The sequence below is a fragment of the Alligator sinensis genome, unplaced genomic scaffold (genome assembly GCF_000455745.1).
Source record: "Alligator sinensis unplaced genomic scaffold, ASM45574v1 scaffold1018_1, whole genome shotgun sequence".
Taxonomy (NCBI): Eukaryota; Metazoa; Chordata; order Crocodylia; family Alligatoridae; genus Alligator; species Alligator sinensis.
In genome coordinates this window covers 1,271,726-1,299,535 of record NW_005842038.1, presented here as the reverse complement: position 1 = coordinate 1,299,535, position 27,810 = coordinate 1,271,726, and the positions used below count along the sequence as shown (strand labels likewise).

The 27,810-nt window shown below is 40.0% G+C and overlaps 1 protein-coding gene across 3 annotated transcripts in view; it reads left to right on the top strand.

Moving 5' to 3' along the window:
• Positions 1-27,810, top strand: part of PIK3C3 (phosphatidylinositol 3-kinase catalytic subunit type 3) — a 134,562-nt gene that overhangs the window by 24,791 nt on the left and 81,961 nt on the right. For all 3 annotated transcript variants that reach the window (XR_003093780.1, XM_006022486.3, XM_025202841.1), the window contains 8 exons: positions 5,527-5,598; positions 6,857-6,961; positions 9,865-9,957; positions 13,096-13,281; positions 18,091-18,245; positions 21,208-21,295; positions 22,317-22,384; positions 27,565-27,670. Coding sequence is in view for 2 of the 3 variants with exons in the window: in XM_006022486.3 (XP_006022548.1) it covers positions 5,527-5,598; positions 6,857-6,961; positions 9,865-9,957; positions 13,096-13,281; positions 18,091-18,245; positions 21,208-21,295; positions 22,317-22,384; positions 27,565-27,670 (873 nt within the window). In the remaining variant the exon portion in view is untranslated. The remainder of the gene's footprint in view (positions 1-5,526; positions 5,599-6,856; positions 6,962-9,864; positions 9,958-13,095; positions 13,282-18,090; positions 18,246-21,207; positions 21,296-22,316; positions 22,385-27,564; positions 27,671-27,810) is intronic.

The window sequence follows — 27,810 nt, the reverse complement described above, 5'->3', positions numbered from 1 at the left end:
TGCTGAGATGAAATATTCTGTGGCAAGATAACAGCAGACAGCTGTCACTGGCAGCTGTTTATGTACATACAAATCAAATAGTATAGCTACAACAAGATTACAGAAGTCAATCATTCATGCAATGTGGTTCAAAATTACAGAATTTAGTAAGAGTGAGTGATTAAAAACTTTCTGATGTGTTGTTTCCCAAATAATCAAGTGGTACTTTCAGGGAGACTAGGTAAAGTTAGTTCTTGGGTTAGGAGGGAGAGAGACCCATCTGGATCATCTGACTTCAGAAAAGATTGACTACTTAAAATGTTGCACAAGAGCTAGGGTAATGGACCCATTCTCTTGTCCAAGCAAATAACAGAGACTTATTCCTCCATGTTGTGTGTAATGGTCTGAAAACATTATGATCTCTCCAGCAGAAAGGTGTTATAGTAAGAGGAGAAAACCTTTTGCTTTGTTATATAACAGTATCTTGCATGAATGTGGCATTTTGCATGTAAGAATTTCAGGCCAAATTACAGACACTCAAAAGTAGCCTGTGAAGTAAGCAAGCGTTCTCATTCTAATTTTCCATATAGAAAGATCAGAGTATAGAGAAACCAGATATTACATCTGATATAGGGCTTAAGCTTCTAGCTGTTTCCTTACCTTAGAGATGTATTGTTCTCTTTCATGGAGAATTACTACACTCTGGGTTTTTTTCTGGCTTGCATTTGGGTGATATCACTTGAGTACAAGTGTGGATGTTGACAAAAATGGGTTTTTACTACCTGGATAAGTTTCCTTGTAGTGGGACCTGAACCTTGTAGTGTTTGGTATGGGGTACAGAACTTCCGCTTACCACTGGGAGAAAGGATGCAAGACATTTTAAAAAACAGAAGATACTGGTCTAAATCTGAGGACACACATTTTATTTTGTTTATCGATGGTCAGACTTTCTTTTTGAAGCAGTCTGAAATTCCAGTGGCACCTTGCTTGCCAGGCAGATTTTGGTTGGCAACTTGTTTTGTCCTCCTGACAGCTCATCCTCCTAGCTCAGTGACATTTCTCTTGTGTCCTGCCCCAGCATCAGAAACACCAAGACTTTCAGGATTTATGGCTGTGGAGCAGTCTGTCTGCTTACCTGTCTGGAAGCCGAGGCTCTATTCTGTCATGGAGAATTATTACGCTCTGGTTTTCTTTCTGGTTTTCAATAACATCAGATTTTGAAGTGCCCAGATCCTCTAAAACAGAATTACCCTGCACAACTCTGCAAACAAGCCTTTTCATTTGAAGCGTGACAAAGAAATGTAATCTGGGATAAAACAGTTTACTAACCATTGTTGCTATGTTTTAATGGCATATCTAATTGGAACCTTTTACATTAGGAAAAACTGGGAGATGGTGTGGGTAGGTATCTTTTCGCTTTCAAGTTCGACATTCCATAGAAATCAAAAGAATGGCTATTAACATCCTTCCAAAGAAGCCTGAAAATAGGGATGGAAAAACTGTATGTGGACCTTTTGGGAGTTGCACCAGTGTAAATTGAGAATCATTTAAATCAGTAGAGTTCCACAGACACAAAATGGTGCAAGATTCAGAGTTGACATACTTGCAAATTTCCCAAAAGATGCAATATGAGCAGATAAGTGCATGAAACAGATAATTAAATGGGCTGCTCTTCTGCAGAGTGATGAGATGATTGGGTAATAGGACATTTGCAAATTGCAGTTAATTAAAAATTTTAAGGACTTGTTTTTTGGGAAACAGCTTTTCAACAGGTGCCTGACCCCTTTTCTGGCAGCAGTGGAAAACAGCTCATAAGTTAGTGCTTGTCTTCTCCAACTTGTCATGCTTCCAATTACAGTATAAAGATCACCAATCCAGTATATTGAATCTAATGAAACTAGGCTCTCTTGTCACCTGTCTGTGACTGATAGTCTAAGTGAAGATTACTTGTCACACTTGTGTTGATAAATTTGTGCTTTCATGTTTACTGAGAACCCACCTGTTGAACAGTAGCTGATAGAATTTGGGATTCTCTGACTCAACATGTAATTACTACATGTAAAGTCAAGTGGCAGACTCACATAATTCTGATAGGGAATTCAAGAGGTGAGAAGTAGCAATCTGCAGGTAGCTGGAACATGGCTTTCATGTCTCCTATCAGGTGTAAAGATTGACTGTGAATTTCCAAATGCAAGTATCTTTTCTCTTCAAGGAAAGCTGGCCTCTGTTAGGAAAGTTTATCTCTGTATATAGGCTTCAAACAAATACTCAGGCAGTTTCCATGCCACATCCATTTTTAAAGGAATTATTCACTTAGAGGATCTTTTCCCATTTTGTACAACTGTTTTTCTTAGTTTCTTCACTACTGTGTGTCCATTAGGTTCTGGGTGAAGATCCTGGACTTTGGAAGGCTGTTTAGTGTGTCAGTATTATAAGGGTGGGTAAAACTGCTAATATCTTTAGGCCTTGTACAGACATTTAGTTTCTCCTGGGAGAGTTGCTCTCCCAGGAGAAACCATAAGTATACAGACAAGTTCAGGCTTTTTCTCCTAGAGTGAGAATGTCTGGTCCAGGAGAAAAATAACTAGGGAATGAGCAGGGTGAAATCACTCCTTGGAGAGTTGCTCTTGGAGAGCGAATATCTGTACATACCGTGACTTCTCCTAGAAGAGAACATAGCGCTCCAGCATGCCAACCTCTGCCCCTGCCTTGCCCCTAGGGATACAGTGTGTTGCTTGCTGGACTCTGTTGCTCTGCAGAACACGCACCACTTCACAATCCCCATGCTGTGCTGCCGGGAAACCTAGGCTGATCTTGGGCAGTCTGGGTGAGACAACTGTGGCTGCCCTAATCTACCAGGCAATACATGGCACCAATGCATAAGGGAACCTGTAGAGATACATGCATAGCCCCCCTGGCTGCAGTGCCAGCACTGCAAGCTCTCCACTCTTCAGGGCTTCATGATACAGATGTCTATACGTTTGGCTTTCAGTAAGTTTTGCTACTTGGAGAACATACCTGGGGAAATTTTCCCGGAGCATTTGAACATGTGTATGCAACCTTAGTCTGCAAACTGATCGCGTTGTGTCCAAAGCATTTCAAGTAGGCTGTTTTTTAAATATATCCCCAATAATATATAACCCCAATAATATAATTTGGCCCATGAAAACAATGAGAGAGCTTGGCTGATTTGCATTTTCTCTTTACATTTTATTCTATAATATATGAAAATGGAAAGACAGACTTACCTGCATTTCTCTCTCTCTCTCTCCCTTTCTTTATCCATCAGTATAGCAGACCTCCATTTGGGGGGGGGGGGGGGGGGGGGGGGGGACGAGCAGCTCGCGGGTATTTGGTTCCCCAGTGTTGAATAGCATTAGCTGAAATAACAAGAAAAAAGGTTAGTTGTTAGGTTTTAAATCTCAGTATTTAGCCTCAGTGCAATGTAAACATCTCAGTGTTTTAAATCATTAAAATACTGAGTTTCACCTCTCTCTCTCTCTTTTTACCCCTGTAGCAGTATCTTGAGAGATTTCTTGCGTAGTGGCATAAAGGTATCAACCATAAATTGTATAGTTTTGATTGTTGCCTTTTTTTCCGTGCAATTTGCCAAGATTAAAAAGAACTCAAGATGTTTGCTCTTTTGGCTCGTAACTTTTTAAAATCTTTAACTGACATGAAGATCAAATATCGGTTATTAGGCTGGGCTTAACATCATCCACATCTCTGTATATTTTCCTTAGCTAGAAAGTATTATTTAGAGTGTGACTTGTCAGAATTGTGATGGTAAAAATGGCACCTTGAAAACCACAGAAAGCTAAGTAGTACAGCGAAAGAGCCCTCCTGTGTATGCTTGGTTTGCTGGCACAAAGAGAAGCTTTTACTATAGTCAGCAGTGCCGAATCAATATATCTGTAGGACGAGGAGCTGTATGATAGTTTGTCTCTCTCATTATCCACAAAACTGCCAGCTGTGTTTCATTCCAAGATAGGGGTAAAGTATGAAGCAGAACAAACACTGCACTTCTTTTGAATCAGACCTGTTCTTGGAGTCAGTTGTGGAAAGAAGAAGTGAGCCCACAAGATAAAGTCTTTTTGAGTCCCCTTTATGACTACCCCTTTATTGCTTTAAGTGAAAAATAATCTCCTTAACTTGTTGAAACTCAGAATTCTGAGTCCATGGGAAACTCGACACTTAAAATTTTGTCATGGACTGGGCTGAAATATAAGTTTCCCAGACAAAAGAAGCAGACAAAAGAACTGTTTCACAAATTATTAAATGACTTCAGGAGAATGCTTCATTTGTACTTTTAATACTTAATTATAAAAATGAAGCATGTCAGATGTAGGTGAGCATTGATATATTTCCAGGTAACATTATAGTTCCATTGCATCAGCATTTTGCGATGGAAAATTGTTTCATTAGAGAAATTTTGACCTCGTGTGCTCTTAAAAATGTAAATCTCTTGGTTGAGTAGCTTGAGCTGACATATTCTTGAAAAAAAACATAAATTAAATATCTCCCTAAATTCTGGCATCTGTTTTCCCTCATCCCCTCTAATACCACTTAATGGCAGCTTCTCTAGAAATTATAGAGGGAAATTGTAACAGGTTTGAGATTTAAAGATCTGATCAGATGCTCTTTCTAATAGAGTGCGCTGTGATAAACCATCACAATTGAAATCCTTTGCTGATTTCAAAGTAAATGTTCCATAATGCATATTATCCATTTCCTATATTCTCTACGTTTAACCAATGCATTCTGCCTTTCTGTAGATCGCATGTAACAGGTACACTAAAGAAAGAAAGAAAGAAAAGGAAACGACTGAACTGAATGATAGGAAGGAAGACAAGTCAGACTTCTCTAATTTTTGGTTCAAACACTTAATTCTTGTTAACTTTCCACTCTATGGAAAGTCCTAATCTCTGAGGTACAGCACAGGACTCTTCTTTCTTATAGATCAGGAGCAGCCTGGATAAGTACAGTTTGCAAAGATGGGGGAACCATTCCATGTGGACTACTTGGTATGGAGAAGGGGTAGTGTACACTTCTGAGATTGTTACATGCTCCAAATTGATGAACCTTTACATTTGGCTGGCTTGGAGGTGTTTTCAAGATGGGTCACTTAAGACATCCGTAAATATTTTGGTCACGGTCCCTGAAAATTCTGCTTATAAACAAAGGAAATTAGACGTCTGCTTGGTGTTTATATGCAGTCCCATCACAGACTCATCCTAATGATGAACATTTCTGTCTTTTTCTTTACTAAAATGCTGATGAGTTTAAAAAAAAAAAAGTCTTATCCCCAAATATGACACATCAGCATATGACTTTATCTTCCGGTGTTCTTTTTCTTTTTATCGTCTTAGCTTTATAAAAGGAAAGCTAGAACAATTCCTTTCTATATTTTCTTACCCTTTATGCCCTTTGATGGTTTAATTGCTTTGAATCTTTTTTCCTTTGAATATAGAAAACAATAAGTTGGCATGTCACTGTTTTTAATAATCTGAGGCATTTAGTGTGCTTTTGATTTATCTTGTCATCCAGGATGGTGATGAGTCATCTCCGATTTTAACAAGCTCTGAGATTGTTAAAATTCCAGACCCACAGATGTCTATGGTAAGTAATTTTCCTTGCAACACAATCAATATTGTAACAATGCTGGTGCTGTGAAGTTTTTATAAATGAAAAACTTTTGATTATTATTTCTGATGGTCTTCAGTAGTTTAAATTTCAGTACACAAAGAATGTAGGTTGTATCCGTGCTGGTCTGAGGACATTGGCAGACTCTTCCTCTGCCTGACAAAGGGTAATTGTACCCAAAAGCTTGCAAAGAAGAGTTTTTCCAACTATTTGGGTTGGTCTAATAAAAGATACTGGATTTACCCAAATAACCTGTCTGCCAGTACACACAAAGCTTTCAAGAAAGCCTGTTGATAAAAAAGTTAAGATTTCACTGTTGAAGTGATTTATTTTAACAGTATGTTTAAAATGTAAAGTTTGGTAAGGTAATAAACTCTTAAAGTAGTGTTTCTGTGATAAGGGAAGGAAAGAACAAGTTAGAGACAAGGTGAGGATTGGGAACGATTATATTAATGGACTGGAGAGGTGGGTGAGGACATAAGTCAAAACGGCGCAGAGAAGTAGAGAACTATTGCAGAACTAATGATATGCAGTTTAAATCTCACACCAGGTTGTATAGTTCAGGTTAAATCCTTGTTTTTCCTCTCCACTTTCTTACCTTTGGTCCTTTTGTGAAGGCAGTACCCAACTACATTTCTACAAAAAGTGTCCATCATCATGAATGTCATTTTACTGGCATTGGCAACATCAGACTCCCTAGCATAAGCGGGTTTCTTCTGATGGTTGTTCCAAGTGATCACATCAGCCTAAAACAGCTGGGAATTGTTCTGAGAGTTGTGAAAACTGTGGCTGTTGGAATTATTGTGCTGTTACTCCTCCTGCTGTGGACACCACTTCAGTAGAACTGATATTATCAATACAGAACCTCTAGATGGCAAAATCTGGGGTACTGTTTTCAAAGTGCCTATCACATTTAAGCCCAGTCTCTAAATCATAGAAATATAGATTGGAACACTTGCATTTTCCATAAGGACACTGACAGCAATTAATGCAAAGACAAGAAATGATTATAAGTGCCATTTTGAGTCTAAAATAATATCATTTATATGGAATAAAAATAGCATATTCTGGAAATGGCTTTTTTTAATCAGTATATCCAGACATACTGTAGTTATGAATTTTAACCAAGTAATACATTATTCAGGACATTATTGAGTCTGCTAGACAGTTTCATTTCGATATTTTTTTTATGGAATTAAATATTTATTGCTGCTGACTTATTCGCTTTCCTTAGGAGAACTTAGTGGAAAGCAAACATCACAAGCTGGCTCGCAGTTTAAGAAGTGGACCTTCTGATCATGATCTCAAACCTAATGCAGCTACTCGCGATCAACTTAACGTAAGTTCATTTAGTTTGAGTAGCTTGTCTCTGAAAAATGCCACTTAATTTTAGCTGATGATTTGGTGTCAATGTACTGATAATTAATACATTAATTAGTGGATATATTTGCATGTTGTCAATATGAGAGCTGCCCACTTGCGAGCCAGACTACTTAGCTATAAATTACAAAAAATCATTCATCTGATGACTTTCTGAAATGAGTGAATGGTATTACTTGAGCTTTGGATGTATGGGAGTTCGTGTCATGCATCATTGCATCTTGAATTAAGTGGCATTTCTGATAGTTTTGGCAGAAAGATTTGGGCACTTTCATCTCTAAGGCTGACACATGAAACTTTGTGTTAAACTTTGTTTATACGGCAGACTGGCTCAAGGGTAGCACTCAGAGTGTGGTGGTGAATGGGTCGGTGTCAGCCTAGAAAGATGTGGGCAGTGGAGTCCATCAGGGCTCAGTTCTGGGGCCGGTGCTGTTCAACATCTTCATCAGTGATCTGGACAAGGGGGTGGGAAGCACCCTGTCCAAATTTGCGGATGACACAAAAATATAGGGTAAAGCTAACACCCTGGAGAGGAGGAACCAGATCCAGGCTGACCTAGACAGGTTGAGGAAGTTGGCAGAGAACAACAGGATGCAATTCAATAAGGACAAATGCAGGGTGCTGCATCTAGGGAGGAAAAACTGCCATCGTACCTACAGGCTGGGCGGCGACCTTCTCAGCAACACTGAGGCAGAAAGAGATCCTGGAGTCACTGTTCACTCCAGGATGAACGTGAGTCATCAATGTGATGTAGCCAGCAGAGCCAGTTGTGCATCTGTAGGTGCTTCACAGACAGGTCCAGGGAGGTGATTCTCCCTCTCTATACAGCACTAGTCAGGCCGCAGCTGGAGTACTATGTCCAGTTCTGGATGCCGCAGTTCAAGTGGGATGCGGACAACCTGGTGAGGGTCCAAAGAAAAGCCACTTGTCTGATTAGAGGCCTACAAGGAAAGGCTAAGGGATCGTAACCTCTTCAGCCTTTCCAAGAGAAGGCTGAGAGGGAACCTTCTGTTGGCATACAAATTCATAAGGGGAAAGCAGCGCGAAGTAGGTGACGATCTGTTTACCAGGGCACCCCCTGGAGCAACGAGGAACAATGGCCATAAGCTACTGGAGAGTAGGTTTAGACTGGACATTAGAAAAAAGTTCTTCATGGTCTGGGTTGCCAGGATCTGGAATGGGCTTCCAAGAGAGGTGGTGCTCGCCCCATCCTTGGGGGGGTCTTCAAGAGGAGACTGGACAGGCACCTGGCTGGGTTCACATGACCCCAGGTTTGGTGACCCTTTTCTTGCCTGCCAGAGGCGGGGGGTTGGACTAGATGGCCCACTGAGGTCCCTTCTGACCCTAGAATCTATGAATCTTTGATATAATATATGGAAAGTCTCCATTCGTTTCTCTTTTGTTTGATGGCCTTTGTGTGTCAGACTCCTGTGTGAGAAGCTAGGTGTTTAACTGGTATTTAGTTTAAAGACATGCAGTTTAAATCTCTCTGTCAAAGCCCTTGCTTCTTCTGCAGACCTGAAGAGGAATATTTTGTGCCTCAAAATTTGTCTCCAAACTATACAGTTGGTCCAATGAAAGACAGAGGATCAGAGGAAAGTAGGCCTGGAAGAGACCTCACAAGGTCATTTAGTGCAGTTCCCTGCTCCAGGATGGAGCATCCCTGACTAAACCATCCCAGCCAAGTGTCTGTTTAACCTACTCTTGAAACCTTCCAAAGATGGAACTTCCACGATTGCTCTAGATAGTCTGTTACAATGCTTGGCTGCCCTCATAGGCAGAAGGTTCTCCTAATCTCCCACTTAAATTCTCCCTGCTACAGCTTGAGGTCATTGCTTCCTGTCCTGATCCCTACAGTCATACCAAAAGGTCTTTCTCTGTCTTCTCTATAATTGTTCTGCAGGTATTTGAAGTTTGATATCAAATCCCCTCTTAGTCTTCTCTTCTCCAAACTAAATAGCCCTATGTATTTTAGCTGTTCCTCATAAGCCTTGCTTCCAATCATTTTTGTTGCTTTGTGCTGTATTGTTTCCAGTCTGTTCATGTCCTTAAATAGTGGGGGCCAAAACTAGACACAGTACCCCACATGAGATCTCACCAGCATTGAAAGGAGCAGAAAAATCACATCCCTTGATTTTTCAAGCGACTCTCCTGTTAATACAACCTAGCATACTGTTGGCTTTTTGCAAGACTACACTGTTGGTTCATATTCAGTTTATGGTCCACTGTAACCCCTAGGTCTTTCTCTGCAGTACTGCAGCCTAGTTTCAAATTCAGGACTTTGTACTTGTCCTTGTTGAACCTCATCTGACTGATTGTAGACTGTTTCTCCAGTCTGTCCAGGTTGTTCTGGATCCTAGCCCTACCCTCTAGAGCAGAGCTTTCCAAACTGTGTGCCGCGACACATTAGTGTGTCGGCGGCAGTGTGTAGGTGTGTCGCGCGAAATGCAGAAAATTTTGCGGAAGGGCACCGCGGAGCTCCCTTACTCGCGTCTGCTTCCCTTGGCCCTCCCCCGGAACTGAATTACTGCGTCGCGAAATGATACATGTCTAAAAAGTGTGTCACCAACATGAAAAGTTTGGAAAGCTCTGCTCTAGAGTATCTGCACATCCACCCAACTCGGTGTTGTCTTCGGATATGTTAAACATACACTCAATCTCATCATCAAAATCACTAAAGAATATCACTAAAAAAATCCCTTCCTTCTCGCATTTCCTGGACCATCAGGGCTGCAACACTTCAACCCTACTATAGTCTGCTGAGTTATCATTATGCCATTTCATTTCACTGAATTCAGCTAAATAAATAAATAGATTAAAATATCTGCTTTTAAAAATTATTTTGTGTTAATATTTTAATAGATCATAGTGAGCTATCCACCAACAAAGCAACTCACGTATGAGGAACAAGATCTAGTCTGGAAGTTCAGATACTATCTTACTAATCAGGAAAAGGTAAGTTGAATTACTCCTCATGCACTCTTAATACAGGAAGGTTAACAGAGTTCATTTTCAGCTGCTTCTTTAAATGCTGTACCTTTATAAAGGGGTGGCAACCTTAGTGATTCAATGGAGTCAATAAAGATGCTTTTTACTGATGGTACAGGTATAGCAGTAAAGACTGAGCTTCATTTTTTTATAATCATGTCAAAGAGTGCTTTTATAACCATCTCTTTCGTTCAGTTCCCAGTGGATTATTTAAAATACATTTCTGCCAAGCCTTTTATCTTAACTTCACTTTTCTTTGGCGAAGTAAAATTTTACACACATTACAAGACATAGACTTGTATAACCTAGTTAATGGGCCATGGACATAAGCACTTTAGAGTTGAATAACAATAGTAATTAAAAAGGAAAATAACCTAGATTGATTATCTCGTGAATAATATTGAATTGGCTCTAATTAATATCTCTACTTTTAGTCTTGTATGAAGTCCCAGGAAATTTAACTGGAATATATTGAAATATTCAAACTTACAGATTAAAATGATCAATTCCAGTAGAAAGTATTCATCAATTAAACAAGGCTGAAGCTAACACTACAGTCTTAGTATATATGGTTTTTTTGGCTTTTTTTTTATATGATCCATAGCAGCGAAGAGTCTAAATTTCTACAACCGCAGAGCAATTAAATAGGTACTTTTCTGGGTGGAGATAGATTTGAGCATGCACTTTAAGTACATGCCAGAGTGGCTTGTTAAATCTGCACATCCTTTTTCCAAGTATGTTCCTCTCTCACTTCCCCTTCCTCTCAGTAGAAGATGATAAAGATTATTCATTGATGCTAGTGATTTGAACATGGGCAATGGCGTATCAAAATTTTACTCCTGTCATGAAAGGATTATTCTTAAAAGGTGGGTCAGGAAAACTTGACATGTCCCCTTTGGTTCACTATACTTTTGGCTTTTGCTTCCATTGACACCATGGTTTCTTTTCAGTAGCGGATATTGTATATAAAAGAAGGAAGTGGTTAATTAGCTTTGTCGTTCTCTTCAGGTTTCTATGAAAGGTGTCCTGGAGAGCATCAGATGAGTTCAGGAGAAGCCCGAGTAATTGCAGTAAAGCATTAGTTCCTCATGCCAATTTGTTATACACCTTCTTGTCAAGGTCCAGAAGAACCAAGTCTCTCTTATGTACTTTAGAGAAAGGAGCATTTAAAATAGCATGAGCATTGATTGGATAAAACAGCTCAGTTAATATTCTGGGTCACACGAAAGTTGAGTTTTTTAAAGCAAAGTTTTTCGCAAGTTATATTTTAGTCAGAAAGATTAAGTCTGTGTAACACAACACAATGGGTGTGTCTGCACAAGACGTTTACTGCGCATTAACCTAATAACACTGCGCAGTAGTGTCATGGCAAAAACTGCTAATAGCCTACTATGTAATGTTATTAGGCTAGTGCACAGTAAGTGTCCCTAAATAACCATGCTGTTGCACAGTAACTTTAGGTACTGCTCATTTAGTTAGTACTTTATTAAGGAAGTACTAAACTAAATGCGTGGTATCTAAAGTGCATTAATGAACATGTAGACGCGCCCAATCTGTGTTTAAATACACAATATGTAAAACAGAGATTTCCAATTAGCAGTGGAGCTGGGTTTCAAGCAAGTATAGAGCTTTATGGGAGTGAGGTGAGAAACTTGTAAAAAGATTTAGAGGTTTAAGCAAGTATTTAAATCTTTTTGAAATTTAGTTTAGTTTCTCTTACATGTGAAGGAAACTAAATGTTCCAAACAGTGTTGACTGTGAAATAAATGTGTTGCTTTAATCAGTTTGTTTCAGGTTTCTGGAGAGGTAGGTGATGAAGTGAGCTGTATGAATCTCAAACCCAAGTATACTGAAAAGTGTTTGTGATAACTTTTGAGGAAAGTAAAATACTGGAGCTAAAACAGCAGGACCAAGAAACTATTTTTGTAAATGTTTAAGTAAAATATTTAGAAACAAAGTCTGTTTCTTCAAGTTTTTAGTGTTCTGTGAGTTAGAATATTATGGTTCTAATACAGCCTTTTTCTAGAGCTGATGTAATTATAAGGAGTTCTTTCCTGAAATGTACCTATACATGTTATGATAATTACTGGGAATTGAATATACTCATTGGGAAGAGAATAGTTTGAGCTTGTGATTACTGCTAGAGGAGATAAATTTCCTAGTAGTATAACACCTAATTAAACTTCAAAACACCTATAAAAAGGTACATTCGTATTAACACCTGTGTCTTACAGCTGCAAAGGCAATGGGGCTGACTGTGACTTGTTTAAAATGTGTTGTAAGTCACTGGTATAGGTACATGTATAGGACCTAATTCTGACCCTTCATTTGTGTAGTCCCTAATAGTGTGTGGTTGACATTGCATACCATATTCAATTTGTAATAACCTTGAATTTTTCCCCCAAAGTTTGCCACTAGAAATTAGACTGCAGCCATTATGTGCACCTGAGAACATGACTAAGGCAGAATTAATGCTAAATGTGTTCCACCATCCATTCACGCTTCCCCAGCAAACACAAATGTGTAGATAAGACTGAATGTGGAATGGAGCTAATGAGCTATGGGGCATGGGTTTCCTGGGAGGGTGCACTCTATTTTTCAATTCAAAGCATCTTAAAAGAAATCTCTTTTGAATATGTTCCTTTAGTAGAAATGTGAATGTGACCATTATATGGATAATTTTTTTTTATTTTTTAATTTGTGGAAATATTCAGCCAGGTTGGCAGCATACTGTATATAGTTGTTATGTTGGTAAATATGGCATAGGCAAATACATTGCAAATCAGATTTTCTGAAATAAATCACACTTAACAGTTTACTTTCTCTCATTATGCCTAGGACCCAGCACTGTAACTGTAAACCACCTGATCTGTTAGAGTTTGATGTTGACCGACTCTACGTGTTAAAGGGAAAAGTCCTGTTAATGTAGTTAAATGTAATGGGTCAACTTACAATAATGCAATTTACTTAGGTTTACGCAAATATAATTGAAATCAAATTTGATCCAACATCTGGAGTTAGTGTAACTTTTTAAATAATCCAGTTGCCTTTTTTTTTTTTAAGAGTTGCTCAAAACTAGTCACTTTTTTAATCTTATTTTTTAAGGCTTTGACTAAATTCTTGAAATGTGTCAACTGGGACCTACCTCAAGAGGCAAAGCAAGCGTTGGAACTGTTGGGCAAGTGGAAGCCAATGGATGTGGAGGACTCTCTGGAGCTTTTGTCATCTCAGTTCACCAATCCGACAGTGCGGCGATATGCTGTAGCCAGGTTGCAGCAGGCAGATGATGAGGTATTGAAGTAATAGGATTGTTATGTGGATGTCCTTTACTATGATCATAAGAAAAATGAAACCTTAATAGAATAACATCTGAAATCTTTTTAGTTCCAAATAAGAATGTCCTTCTGAACCAAACTCCTTATCAAAGGAAGACAGTATCAGGACTGCCTGAGATTTACAAAAGCTAATTTTGAAGCAAGCAGATTCATGCCAAAAACAATATTTTCTTATAATTAGGGACCTGCTTAAACCACAGCAAAATGAAGGGGGTTTTTTTCAGCCTGTTCACAGCTTGCGAGTACAGAATGTCTGCAGTATTAGCTAATACGTGAATATATACCATATTTACTCAAATCCAAGGTCTTATGGCTGCTGAAGCTCTGGCTCCAGCACAGTCCCGAGCTCACGGCCACAACTGCAGCCACAGCTGCTGCGAGCCCCACAGCTGCTGGGGCCTGGGCCTGAGCCAGAGTTGCTACTGCTGTAGCTCCTGCTACCTGGCTAGGCAGGGGGTAGAGCCAGAGCCACCTTGTGCTCTGTGCCCCAGGCCAGATTAGGACTAGACCTGGTTGCATAACTAAGGGTAAGTCAGGGGTGGGGATAGGTGTTGGAGATGGTCAGGCCACTTGACTTCCCTAGCACTGCCCCCTGCCATTGCTTGCCTCCCTGCTGCTACTTTCCCTGCTATAGCAATGGGGAGGTGGATTAATTTTAAGACAACCCTCCAAAAATTAGATTCTAGGCATAGAAAATTATAACACATTTATTTATTTTCCATGTACAGTAAAAGCTGCATTATCCAGCACTTTACCTTCCAGAATTCTGTATTAACCAGCATCTGTCATACACGGCATCTTGCTGTTCGGGATGTTGCCGAGTGATGTCTCTAGCGGCAGTCTCAGCCGCCATTGTAATCACGTTGAGCTTGTGCTTGTGCTGTGACTTATTTGCTGAATATTGCTGAATATCTCGCCCATCCTGCAACTATGGCTACCAATACTCCATCAGCAAGCAGAGGACAGAAGTGAAAGCGTGTTGTTTTAACTATTACGCAGAAATTGGACATAATTAAGCGCCTGGAGGAAGGAGAAAACAGGAACAAGTTGATGCAGGAATTCAGTGACGGCTCGTCTACGATCTACGACATCAAGGCACAGGGGGTAGAGTTACTCCAGTTAGCGATGAATTCTGAGCTAAGTAAAGCAACTGAGCAACTGCGTACTCTGCACAAACCAAAATTGAAATAATTAGACAAGATATTGTACAAATGGTTTGCCTTAAAACGTTCGGAGAGCGCTCCAATTTCTGGCCCAATGCCAATTGAAAAAGCAAAAGACTTCTATCAACAAATGGGAATGACTGAGGCCTGCGTTTTTTCAGATGAATGGTTGTCTTGCTTCAAACTTCGTCATGGTATCAGAAGGCTTGATGTGTCTGGAGAAAAAAAATCTGATCGTGAGGCTGCTGCAAAATATTGTGCGCTTTTCCAGAAATTGGTTGTGAAGCATGGCGTAACCCCAGAGCAGATCTACAACACTGATGAAACTGGCCTTTTTTGGCGTTGTTTGCCAACTTCTACCCTGGCTGGTGCAGGCGAGGTTGGTGAAGCTGATTTTAAGCAGAGCAAGGACCGCCTGACTGTGCTTACGTGCGCAAATGCAGCGGGCACACAGAATCAAGCTGCTAGTGGTGGGAAAAGTCAGGCAACCAAGAGCGTTCAAGGGTGTCGTTCATCTACTTGTTGAGTACAAGGCACAACCTAATGCACGGATGGACAAGGAAATATTTTTGCACTGGTTTCACCATGTCTTTGTACCAGCAGTGAAAGAGCCTCTGAAGAAACTTGGAAAGCCAGAAGACAACATTTATTCTGATTTTAGATAACCGTTGAGCTCACCCTCCTAAAGCAGACTCAGTGTGTGGAAATACTTTTACCATCTTCCTGCCTGCAAATGTCATTTCACTCATACAGCCTGTGGATCAGGGAATTATCAAAAACCTGAAATCCATCTACAGAAGGGATTTTATGAGGAAGCTACTCAACTATGAAGGCAATCTCCAAGAATTTCAGTCGCAGTACACCATTAAGGATGCAATTTTCAATGTGGCATGTTCCTGGCGTGCTGTGAAGAGTACAACTTGAAGGAAGGCTTGGAGAAAATTGTGGGCAGCAGTGATGTTTGCAGAGGGAACTTGTGATGAAGAAGAATTGGCAGGTTTCAATGTGAGACAAAAAAAAAATCATTAAAAGAGATTCTTGATGTCCTTCAAAATGCTGACCCCACTAACCCACTCGCTAAACTCAGAGATGCTGAACTTGAAGAGTGGGTAAAGATTGATCAATACCTGGAATTTGCACAAACCCTTACTGATGCTGAAATTATAGAAATGTTTGTGCATCCTGAGAGAGATATTGCACCTGAACAAGACCTGGGGGAAGAAGACCACAGGGAAGAAACTAAAGTGGCTTGGGCTACTTCTGCACGTCTGGAAACATGCTTGAAATTTGCTGAGCAGCAGTCTTCGTATTCTGCTCAGGAAGTGATGCAACTTCGTGTTGTTCACAACAATTTCCTGAAAAAAAGGCAATCCACAGGTCACTTCAAAGAGCTTCTGCAGCTTGTGTCAAGGATCAGATATTAGTGTTGATGTCGATGATCTTCAAGAAGAGCCACGCTCCGGAGCAGAGCCACATTTTGAGGCAACCTCTGATCCCAAATTGCCTTTAGAAGCAGCTGAGGGGCAGTAATTATTCAGTATGCTTTGCTATATTATTTCTCGTATCATAGTTAAAATATTAAAAGTTGTTTATATCATAGTTAAAATGTTATAGAAAAAGTTATAATAATGTTGTATTGAAAAGTTAATTATATTAAAAATTATAATAATGTATTAAAATTATATTAACAGTTGTTATATCATAGTTAAAATGACATATTAAAAAGTTAATTGTATTAAAAGTTATAATAATGTTATATTAAAAAGTTAGTAGTAAAAGTTATTATATCATAGTTAAAATGTAGGCTAAACTAAAATGTAGTTTCTTTCTTGAAAAACCCCATAAGTATAACTCTCAGATAACCAGCATATTTGATAACCAGCACCTCCCATTCTCCGTGGATGCCGGATAACAGAGTTTTTACTGTATAAAATATAATTACTGGGGTGTCATCTTGAATTCAAAGTCATCTTGGATTGGCATGAGTATAGGATGTTATCTTCAAGGGATGGTAAAATTACTGTGATAATTATGAAAATAAGGTGCAAAGTTTCAGTGTACATGTGTTGGGTTTTTTTTTTCTTACGGTTATGAAACACAAGCCTTCCTAGTGTGTATGATTGTTCTCTGATGCTGGTCTTCAACCATGCAGACTTTATGAAATCATAAAGCTTTTGTTATTGTAGCTATTATAAGTAGGGACCTACTTAATTTATGGTTTCTCAGATTTTGCAGAATCCACAAAATCAACCAAAAAAAAATTTAATAACAATAAAATCCCGGCTCCCCAGTAGGAGCCAGTGGTGGGAGGGGAAAGTGGTGGCTGGCGGGGCAGCATGAAGAGCAGCAGACAAGATAGTGGCTGCCCCCTCATCTCTCCTCCCCTTGCCGGGGCCTCTGTGCCAATTGGTCCTGAGAATCAGGGTGGCATGAAGAGCAGCCAGCAATCAAATGGCCTCTACCCCCACATCCCTTCTCCCTCCTGCAGTCTCTCCACCGGTAAGCACCGTGAACGTACACCCGCAAAATCGGCTTTGCAAGCTGTGAGCAGACTGCAGAAAACCTTTTGTCTTGCTGCGGTTAAAGTCGGTCTCTAATTATAAGAAAATATTGTTTTTGGCATGAATCTGTTTCCTTCAAAATTAGCTCTTTAGTAAATCTCAGACAGTCCTGATACTGTCTCCCTTTGACAAGGAGTCTGGTTCAGAAGGACATTCTTATTTGGAGCTAAAAAGGGTTGAGATGTTATTTGTTTTTAAAGACTTATGGGAAGCACAGGCTGTGACTGGTGCCAGCTTAATTCAACCTAATATTTTCTCTAGGTTTTTTTTATAGATGGAATATGTGCCATTCTCATTTTTATGGTGACAGATTCTGTGAACATATTTCTCTGTTTCTGGATACATGACAAGTTTTTAAAATGCAACACAGCAATAACCAGCTCACAGTAAGCTACACAAATAGTCCATTAGTTAGCACTCCCTCCACTTCTAGATTCATTCCATCTTCCATATGCTACACGGTATTCTTGACCCAAAAAAGGCATACCTTGCTACATGCCTTTTTAAAGGCCATTAAACTGGCCAACATATTTGTTAGACTGTGACCACCTATGCCACTTCTGGAGTCCTTGAGGATTGAAATGTAGGGACTGTTATGTTTTTTGTTCTTTGCTTCTATGATAATCCAGAGGGAAATATCATAGGCGTCCAAGTCCCACACTACATAGCTTTTACAGACAGAAGTCAAGAACATTAAGTTAACAATATCTATATAAATTGTAAGGATGATAAAAATTATAACTGCGGTAAGGCATGAGGCAGACCTGTTTCAGCTTCTCTAAAGGGACAGCTTCTCTAAATTGGCTATTATGGCTCTTTATTTCTTCTACTTATGATTGCTTTTATTATGAGGTACTTTTTGTGTGACTGTGTGCATTTTAAGCTACTGTTTTACCTGTAGAGGCTGCTACTCTCTCTCTCTCTGCCTCATTTTCTTTCACTGACCAAACTATGACATAGCTTCTGCATGTGGGCTAGTTCTCCAAAGTACAGAGCACCCAATATCCTTGATTACTCTCACTATTTGTTTCTTTTCCCAAGGATTTGTTGATGTACCTGTTGCAGCTGGTTCAAGCACTAAAATATGAAAATTTTGATGATATAAAGAATGGTCTAGAGCCAAACAAGAGGGACAGTCAGGGATCCATATCAGACAGTATGGCAACATCTGGAACAAATGGCACAGAAATAGATAGGTAAGTAGATATTGCTTTTGGAAGGGAAGGAAGAAAGGATAGCAGCTCTAGCACTGAGCCCCTGATTCTTCCTTGCAAATGTGCTTTTTTTCCATTGGTATGTACTTAGTTTAGGGGTGTCAAAGTTATCCAGCCTTGCAGGCTGGATAAATGTCCCTGAACTGGTTCTCAGGTTGGACCAGGACCAAGCCCCTGTGGAGAGCCTATGGTGCTGGGTCCTGTCCATGCCAGCCTCCTGGAGCCAGCACAGTGCTCACTGCCTGTGTTGTGTAGGCTGGACCTGGCATTGCAGGCAGCACAGGATTGGTCCAGGACACTCCATTCAGCCCTTGCCCTGAAGCTCCTGCGCTGTGTGCAGCGTTGGGTCCAGCCTGTGTCCTGTGGGTAGTGTGAGCCCTGTGCTGACCCTGGGGGCTGCAAGCACAGTAAGCCTTGGAGCCAGTGCATGCTGCCTGCAGCATGCAGGGCTGGACTAGCAGCACACGCTGAACACAGCATGGGGAGCCAGTGTGAGGCATGTGCTTCATGTGGCGTCCTGCTGTCTAGCCCTGCACTCTGGTTCTGGGTCTGGCAGGGTGCTGCATAGAGGTGCGTCCTGTGCCAGCCCCTAGCGCTGTGTGTAACGAGCAGCTACTGCACCGTGGGCAGCATGCACTGGCCCCTCGACAGCCCCACTATGCTGCCTGTAGTGCATGTGGGCCTGGGGCTGGTCCAGCGATCCATGGACTGTATCCTACGACTCCACAGGCTGAATCCAGCCTGGAGATATGAATTTCCTGGATGGCTTTGGATTTTCTTTGGTGTCATTTGCTGAGCCATTAATAGCACTGTTTTGCTTATCGACTTTAAACTGAGTGATAATTTTAACTGAAAGGTAAAAAAACTTTTGTTATGCAGTAGATTATATTAAAGCAAGGGTGTGGCTGAACAGTAAGCACCCAATTCTACGTGTTTCTTAGGGACATTGTAAAAATGCTGCAGATAGGTTTTTCAAAAGTCCTGGGCTTTTTATCTTTTATGAAAAGTGAAATAGAAGGGAAAGTGCTAAGGTCCCTAACTGCTTACCTCCAGTACTGGAAATTTACTACTTAATCATCCACCCTGTAGGAACAGATGATCCTTATTCAGCTTTCCAGTGGAGGGCATCTCCCATCACCCTCAGTCCTTACCACTTTGCCATCAGGATTGTCATTCCCAGGCTTTACCTTCTAGTAAAACACAGAACAGACTAAGCTCTTGAAACTTTTTTTTAAGTTTCTAAGAGAAGTCCTGGGATAGAATGTGACCTTGTCCCGTTGTTGGCAGCCGTACGCCAGCATCTCAGTTAAATGGTGCCTGTGAAATCTTCTCTTCTGGTTGTTTGTTTTCTTTTTTTTAACTATAGCCAGCAAAGTAGCTACCAAAGGCACTGACCTTCTCCAGTACTACTCTAAAGCATTGCTCAGTATTCTTCACCATCTTCCTGCCCTTTTGTTTTGGAGCTTAACTCTGGTGCTTTGGGTAAGGCTTCCAAAAGTGCCCATGTGACTATTGCTTTTTCAAAAATAGGACTTGAAGCTCCTAAATCATTTTGAAAAATATCTAGAGGTCTTGTCGTCTCTATTTAAGGTGTATCTTTTGCTCACTTCAGCTTCCTGGATTGCACCTCAGCATTTTATTTTTCAGTGATTCCTGCTGCTGTTCTGCTTTTATAGAGTGCCCTCAGTTTTCTGAACTCCAAAGGAGGAAGGCTTGAAATGCTGTCTGTGTAGTAAAACACTGTCAGCAGTGATGTAACATTCACTGCCTCAGACCTGAAGCAGGTACAGGCGTGTTGCATTTTCATAAGCACAGTGAAAGTATCCATGGTGCACTTTGTATTGATCACCCTTGAAACAGGGGGCTCTGCCAGAGCCTGCATGTTTAGGTATGTCAGATTTTGATACTTGAGATTAGTTGTGATATGGATGTAGAAAACCTTACTATGTTTAATGGAGTCCGTTACCTCTCATGTCCAATTCATTTGGTAATCTTGGGATATGGACAGACATGCATTTTAGTTGCTTTAAAAGGGGAGGGAGAGCTATAGCAGCTATTTCACTCTGTTATGTCAGCATGATCCTATACTGACACCAGTGAGCTAAATCACCCTGACTTGGACCCTGAATAAAGCAAGGTCAAAGTTGGAGCAGTTTTGCTGTACTTGTATCAGTGCAAAATCAAGCAGACATACCAGATGCATCCTCACATCTTGCATCACAGAATCATAGGAAGTTAGGATTGGAAAGGACCTCAGGAGGTCACATCTAGTCCAACCCCCCTGCTCAAAGCAGGACCATCCCCAACTACATCATCCCAGCCAAAGGTTTGTCTATTCAGGTGTTGAAAACCTTCAAGGATGGATCTTCCGCCACCTCTCTAGGTAACCTGTTCCAATGTTTTATTTCCCTCCTAGTGAGAAAATTCTTCCTAATATCTAGCCTAAACTTCTCTTGTTGCAACTTGAGACCATTGCTCCTTGTTCTGCCATCTGCCATCACTGAGAACAGTCCAGCTCCATCCTCTTTTGAACCATGCTTCAAGTAGTTGAAGGCTGCTGTTCAATCCCCCCTCAATCTCCTCTTCTCTAGACTAAATAAGCCCAGCTCCCTCAGCCTCTCCTCACAAGTCCTGTCCCCGAGCCCCCTAACCATTTTTGTTGCCCTCCGCTGGCCTCTCTCCAATGTGTCCACATTCTTTCTGTAGTGGGGGGCCCAAAAGTGAACACAGGACTCCAGATGTGGCCTCCCTACTGCTGAATAGAGGGGAATGATTATTTCCCTTGACCTACTGCCAACCCACAGTGTCCTTTGATCGCAGTACAATTGTATGTTGGTCCATACCCATTGTTTGTTATGTGGGTTTTCTCATCTGATGTGTATATCCATCTGCATGACCTAAATCCTTGATTATAAAAGATATACTCTCCTGCTTTATTTTCCAGTTCCCAAATCATGAGTCCTATCCCTCCTGTATCTTCACCACCTCCATCTTCTAAAACAAAGGAGTCTGCAGATAGTGAAAACCTTGATGTAAGTAAAACGTTTTAGCTGAAAAGGACTGAGATGAAATGAATGGATGCTTGTTTTAAATTGCTTTTCATGCTACTTGAGTTTGACTAGTGAAGTATAATATTACAGTTTATGAGCTTTGCTCAGAGTATATCGCTGGATAGTCTGAAAGGCAAAAGCTTTTTTTTTTTTTTTTTTTTTAAGGGTGCTCTATGAGGGGAAAGGAAGTGTTCAAGTGAAGTAAATATAAAGATAGTGAAATGCTGATGGCTACCTGAACGTTGTAGGCCACACATTCATGAACCTAATTGCGCTAACAGGAACATGTTGGTTGGACACAATAGTATTGTATGTAGTGCCGTATGCAAAATCAGTGACTTGTAGTGAAAATGAATATTGGGATAGGGAATATCTTGCACCTGTTAGACATTTAAGATATTTTAAAACATAGAGATTCTAGTTGAGGTCTGCACAAAATAATTATAAAAGTGCCTATTTTATTTTCTCTGCTTTGTGAAGTTCTAGCTTTCATTACCTTCTTGGGCCAAAGCCTCAAGAGACATAAAAGATGTAAATTTGAGGAATAAAGATGAACTGATATTTGTGACTGAATTGAAGTTTGTATCGGAATTGAATATTATAAGCATCTAGATGGAAAAGTTGAATAGTGTGAGAGCAGGGAATCCATCACCCTGCTGCAGATGCAGTCCACGTGATGTGTACTCCCTGCTTTTGCAACAAAGAAAGAAAACTCAACCTAAGATTTTTCACTGGGGTTGGCTCCTTACTCCAGGCTCTAAATCTGCTCTGAGGAGTAACTCTTGCCTGCTCTATATGCAGGCAGGTATTGGGCACTTCATTAGCATATCAACAAAACCTACTCTTGTGACAGTCATGCTGGAGAACTGTATCACACAGTATGACTGTTTAGAAGTAGGCTGCTTATATAAGGCTGAAAAAGTGAAAAGCATATGTACAGTGAAAGAATATTATACACTTTTGCTATGATCTCATTTTTAATACTTTTTTTAATCTCTTCCAGCAAGACCTCTGCACTTTCTTGATATCTCGTGCATGCAAGAATTCCACTTTGGCAAACTATTTATACTGGTATGTCAGAAACAACTTAGTTTATGTCATGGTGCTGCCTAAAAGGTATTGAATTAAGATCACTGTGCAAGGTGCTGCATAGAGGCTGATAAAAGATAACATTCTCAGCTCTGGTGAATTTACAATATCAGTCTGAGTCAAGATGCATTATCAGGTTTAAACAGACCGGAGAGGTGAAAGTAGTACAGTATGCAGTTGCAGAAGGTAACAACTAATCAAGATAGTACTCGTTGCCTTATAATAACAATATAGATGCCTATGTCTTTAGACAAAGTGAATTAGAATCATAGATTTATAAGGAATCTGAAGGAGCATCTGGTCAAGTGCCGGCACAAATGCAGGAATGATATTCTGAAATATATACCAATTTATATATAGATTTTGATATGATATTTAAAACTATGAAATATGTATTTTGATATGATTGAGATATATATCGATATATCTAGATAGTGGAATATCATTTCTGCATTTGTGTGACTAGATGATCCTTGAGATCCATTACAAACCTATGATTCTAATTCACTTTGTCTAAAGACATAGGCATGTATATTGTTATTACAAGGCAATGAGTTCTATCCTTATTAGCTACCTTCTGCTTATGTATATGTGTGTGTCTGTGTGTATTTATATTAATGCTCCAGTCAGAGTTAAAACACAAGAACAAAAACCCCCTCACATGATAGACCTTAAATTGTGTCATTTAGTTTGAAAAAAAGGAAATCCTTCTGCTTTCTCTTTACGGTATTTCAGATTTAAATTGGTATAAACTACATCACATAATCTGCCTTCATTTCTTAGTTCATACACTGCCTCGTGACATTTGGTAAAATACTTGGTTGGTATAATGCACTGCAAACCTGTTGTTCAAAATTTTAAGACTAGCTGCATGAGATGTCCCAGATAAGCACAGTATTAACACCTAGATAGTTAGACACACAAATATTGCTCTTCTATAAGAAATATTTTCATATCACTCCCTTATTTAGTTGTAATTTAAATTACTACCTGCAATGTAGCCCTTGGTATATGTATTTCATAAACATCATTCTTGATTTACTGTACATTTTAGTAAATGCTGATATATTATGAAGGTAGCATAATTGGCTTGGAAGTGTTTGGGGTAAATTTAAAATATAAAGGTTAAATGCGACTCCAAGAACTGACCTACCATGACAGTGGTTCCAGTTTTAAGACCATCCTTTCCAGTGTTATGCTTAGATTACTTCTCCCAGTATGCAGCTAAAGTGAGATGCTTAGCAAAGTGGGGCGGAAAGGGCCCTCAGGAGGTCCTCTAATCCACGCCATGGCTCAAGGCAAGATCATCCCTGTCTAAAACCATCCCAGTCAAATGTCTGTATAATTTGTGGTTAACAAATACCAATGATGGAGATTCCACAAACTCTAGCTGATTGTACTTAACCATCAAATATAGAAAGTTCTTACTAATATCCAACTTAAATTTCCCATATGATTCTTTACAGTTTTACAACTCATTGTGAATGTACCAGCATGCATACTCTGTCTGCCTGTCTTAGAATGTATACGTGCACAGTACAAGAACCTGTTCTTGGAGTTACAGTCCCATATAGCAGCCAAATACTTGGTATAGGCACATATTCTAGGTTTGTTTGGTTTTAAATGGGAAATAAATTGGTCTAACTTCACTTAAATTACTTGTTTTATTTCACAATCTTTGAAGCTTTATTTCCGCATTGGAAAGGTTTTTCCTTTTGTGATACAAACCACACACACACATATCAGTACGCCATACAGTAACATTGGCTTTGAAAACCTAAACAAACTTTCTTCATGACTCAGTTGACAAACTATCCAGCACTCTCGCAACAGTTTTGCCTTCTGACCACAAAATCAGCCAATTTATTTGTTTACCTTCCAGACATCTCCATTTCTCAGTGACAAAATCCAAATGTCACAGCTGCAATTTGATCTGACATAGCCATAAATCCTTTTGGCTGCTGATCAATTATGTTTTTCAGCTAACCAGACACAGCATGAGCCTAAAATAATCAATGGAAAAGTACAGTAACCCTAGAAACTCCTTCATATTTTTGGGATCTTAAAGTCAGTCTTGTTCTTTCACTTCAATAGTACACACAGATGGCTAGCACTGTTGTCTGCACATCTCCTACCAATACATATCATATCAGGCCCTTACTCCTTGCTTCACTCAAAATATCTGTGAGGCTGTCTAATTATTTTCCTTGCAAAGAAGGATAAAAAGGTCAGATTTTAATGAATTTCTTAGTTTTTGTTACCTTTGTAAAGCTTGTGCTTGACAACTGAACACGCAGGAGAAGCTGTCAACAACCTTTCAGTTTGTTTTCTCCCTAATGGTTTATAAATCTGAAATCCTAAACAAAGCATCCTATTAGCAGTTTCCGTACTGAGAGAAGAAAATTCAGAACTAATTTTTAGTTACATTATTAAGATGATCATCCTTGTGAAAGTCAGTTTTTGTATGGCTAGTGAATGTATATCCACACTTTTTTTGTGTGTGTGAATTTTGAAGCTTTTTATAAAAGTGTGACATGCACAAAATTGAATGACAATTTTTGTCATGTGTTGTATAGATTGATCTGAAAGCAGTCTTCAGTGTCAGGGAATCTCATGGATTACAGTTTTCAGTTCAGTAGCCCAAGGGGTTTCTGTGCAGACAAAAGAAAGTTCTCTATACAAAAGGGTCCACTGGTGTAGCCTCACATGAAGTATTGTGTTCAGTTTTGGACCCCACACTTCAAGAAAGTTGTGGTCAGTTAGAGAAGTGTCCAGCAGAGAGTGATTGAAATAGAGGCTAGAAAAGGGTGAAAGAACTAGAATTATTTATTCTTGGAGAATAGAAGAGGGGGAGTGCAGGGCAGAGGGATTGCGGGGCTCAGCAGGGGATTTGATAATCGTCTTCAACTACCTGAAGTGGATGGAAATAGATTTAGGTTGAGAAAGTTTAGATTGGAGATTAAGAGAACCTTTCTGACTATGAGTGTTGGAACAGGCTACCTAGAGAAAGTTGTGCAGTCCCCATCCTTTAAAATTTTCAAGAGCAGGCAAGATGCAGAACTGACTGGGATGCTTTAGTCGGGATAAGCAGGAGGCTGGATCGGACAACGTTATATTAGGTCCTTTCCAGCCGTAGTTGTGTATGAGCCTATGATCCGTTATTGATACTTTATATAAAGTCTGTTGCATAATACCTGTTCAAAACTTGCTGTTCATTCAAGAAAAGTGTACATGTAACCATGTCACACACTCCTCAACTCCTTTTTCATGTCCATGTTCATCTGTTTCAAATTTCTCATGTCATTGTAGCTCTTGTATGAATGAACCAGGGCGTATATCCTTTACTATCAGACAGTGCCTTTCTTCCCCTAAATGTTTATCTTATAATTAACTCATAAATTAAATGAGAAACAAAGCATGTCATAATCTACCTTTGGCAAAATATTTTATTTAGCAGATCTTGAAACTACCTTGGTTAAAATACCATAAAATGGATATTTAGCAAGGGTTTCTGTTTTAGTCATTATATTTACTTTAATGTGTAATTGCAAATTTCAGTCTCCATCACAGTTGTAGCGGGATTTCATTGTATTTAGGAATCTTGGCCAGACATGAAAAAAAGAAACAAACAGTGCTTTACTGGAAGAGGAAGTGTGTCAGTTTGACCCAGCTCGTCCAACGTCTGTATAGATTGCATTCTTCAGTGTGGCTTTTTGGTGCTTTTATCCAATAGCTGATTCAACCCATTCAATCAATCAACTATTTGATAAAAGTGCCAAAAAGCCCTTCTAAAGCGTGCAGTCTGTATAGACGTTGAACGAGCTGAGTCAAACTGATGCAGTGCCTCTTCGGGGCATGCACTGTGCTTGGTGTGGGGGCGCACTAAGCTGAAAGTAAAGTGCTGGGTTTTTTTCACATCTGTAAGCAGCCCTTGAGCATAAGTTGCAAATGAAAACATTTTAACCATTTACCCCAAAACATTGGTATTGCGGATTAATGCCCAGCACAGTGGAGTTGTCATTGTGCCTGATGCCTTCAAGCACCACAAAAACACAAACAAGAGCAAGGTTAACATGCATCCTGGGTGTGTCTGCATGTGCATTTATGCTGGCTTCAAGTCAGTAAGTTACGGCACAGTAAGCAGGAATAGGCCAGTGTCTACATGTCCAGGCGTTAACACGTATTAACGTTGTGTGTGGACTGGCTTGGGTCCAGGGGCTGGTGGGGGCAGTGTCAGCCTACCAACCTGAGGCTGCTGTGACCTGGCTCATTGTGCTGCAGAGGAGCTGGCAGGGGGCATGAGGGTGCTTCAGTGTGGGGTAGTCAGCAGTTAGCCCCGTGCACTGAAGCACCATCTTGCCTCAGCCAGCTGTGCCAGTGTCTACATGTACACTGCTGCAGAGTTTTTTACTCTGCAGCAGGATAGTACTAGCTACAAGTACTATGCTACTGTGGAGTAAAATAATTTACTCCAGCTTAGTGGGGGCACACATGTAGACACGCGATACTTACTGCACACCTAATTAGTCCTCTGCACAGTAAATGTCTTGTGTAGGCATGCCCACTGTGTGTAAAACAGCACCTACTGTCCTTCCAAAAAACTAATGAACACAATTTTCCAAGCCATTAGTTGGATAGTCCTTTTAAAATGAACGTTATTCTGTTTTAGGACATTGCCTTTTCATCGCCACACTCAAAGGATGAGTCAAGTAATTCTCGCTCTCCACACCTGCTGAAGAAGGGTGGTAGCGGTATATGCATTTGTTTGTGGGGAAGTTCTTTTATTTTCATTGCTACTTTTCTAAGTGCTCAAATTGAGACCGGGATGATAAAGGGATGTAAAAGTGACCATCTCATGGATCTTCTGGCTATTGACAAGCATTATATGGATGGCTAATTGGGAAGGCCTGTCCACCATATTAGCCTTGGTAGCCTACATTAGTGAAATCAATTTCAAAAGCCTGACGTGCGCGCGCGCATGCTCAGGTTAATAAGGACACCTTCCGGTAGCAGCGTCAGGGACAGAGACCCTTGTTTTTATGCTTATCAACCTGAGTGAAGTGCTGTTTTTTTTTCCTTTGCATAATCTGCAGATCTTTATTATGCATTGGTCAAGAATTTGACATAGTCAAAGGTTAACGTGGACTGTGTTTGTGTTGAAGGTATGTGATAGTGGAGTGTGAAGACCAGGACACTCAGCAGAGGGACCCAAAGACTCATGAAATGTACCTGAACGTCATGAGAAGGTTTAGTCAGGCTTTATTAAAGGTAAATTTTCCTTGTCAATAATCACACTTTTTTTTAGGGCTGTTTCTTAGTAAGCACAGTTTGCCATATCACAAGTACTACTGACAAGTTCTGACAAGCCCCTTAATATTTCCCTGACTAGTTTTCAATTCTCTGTAATA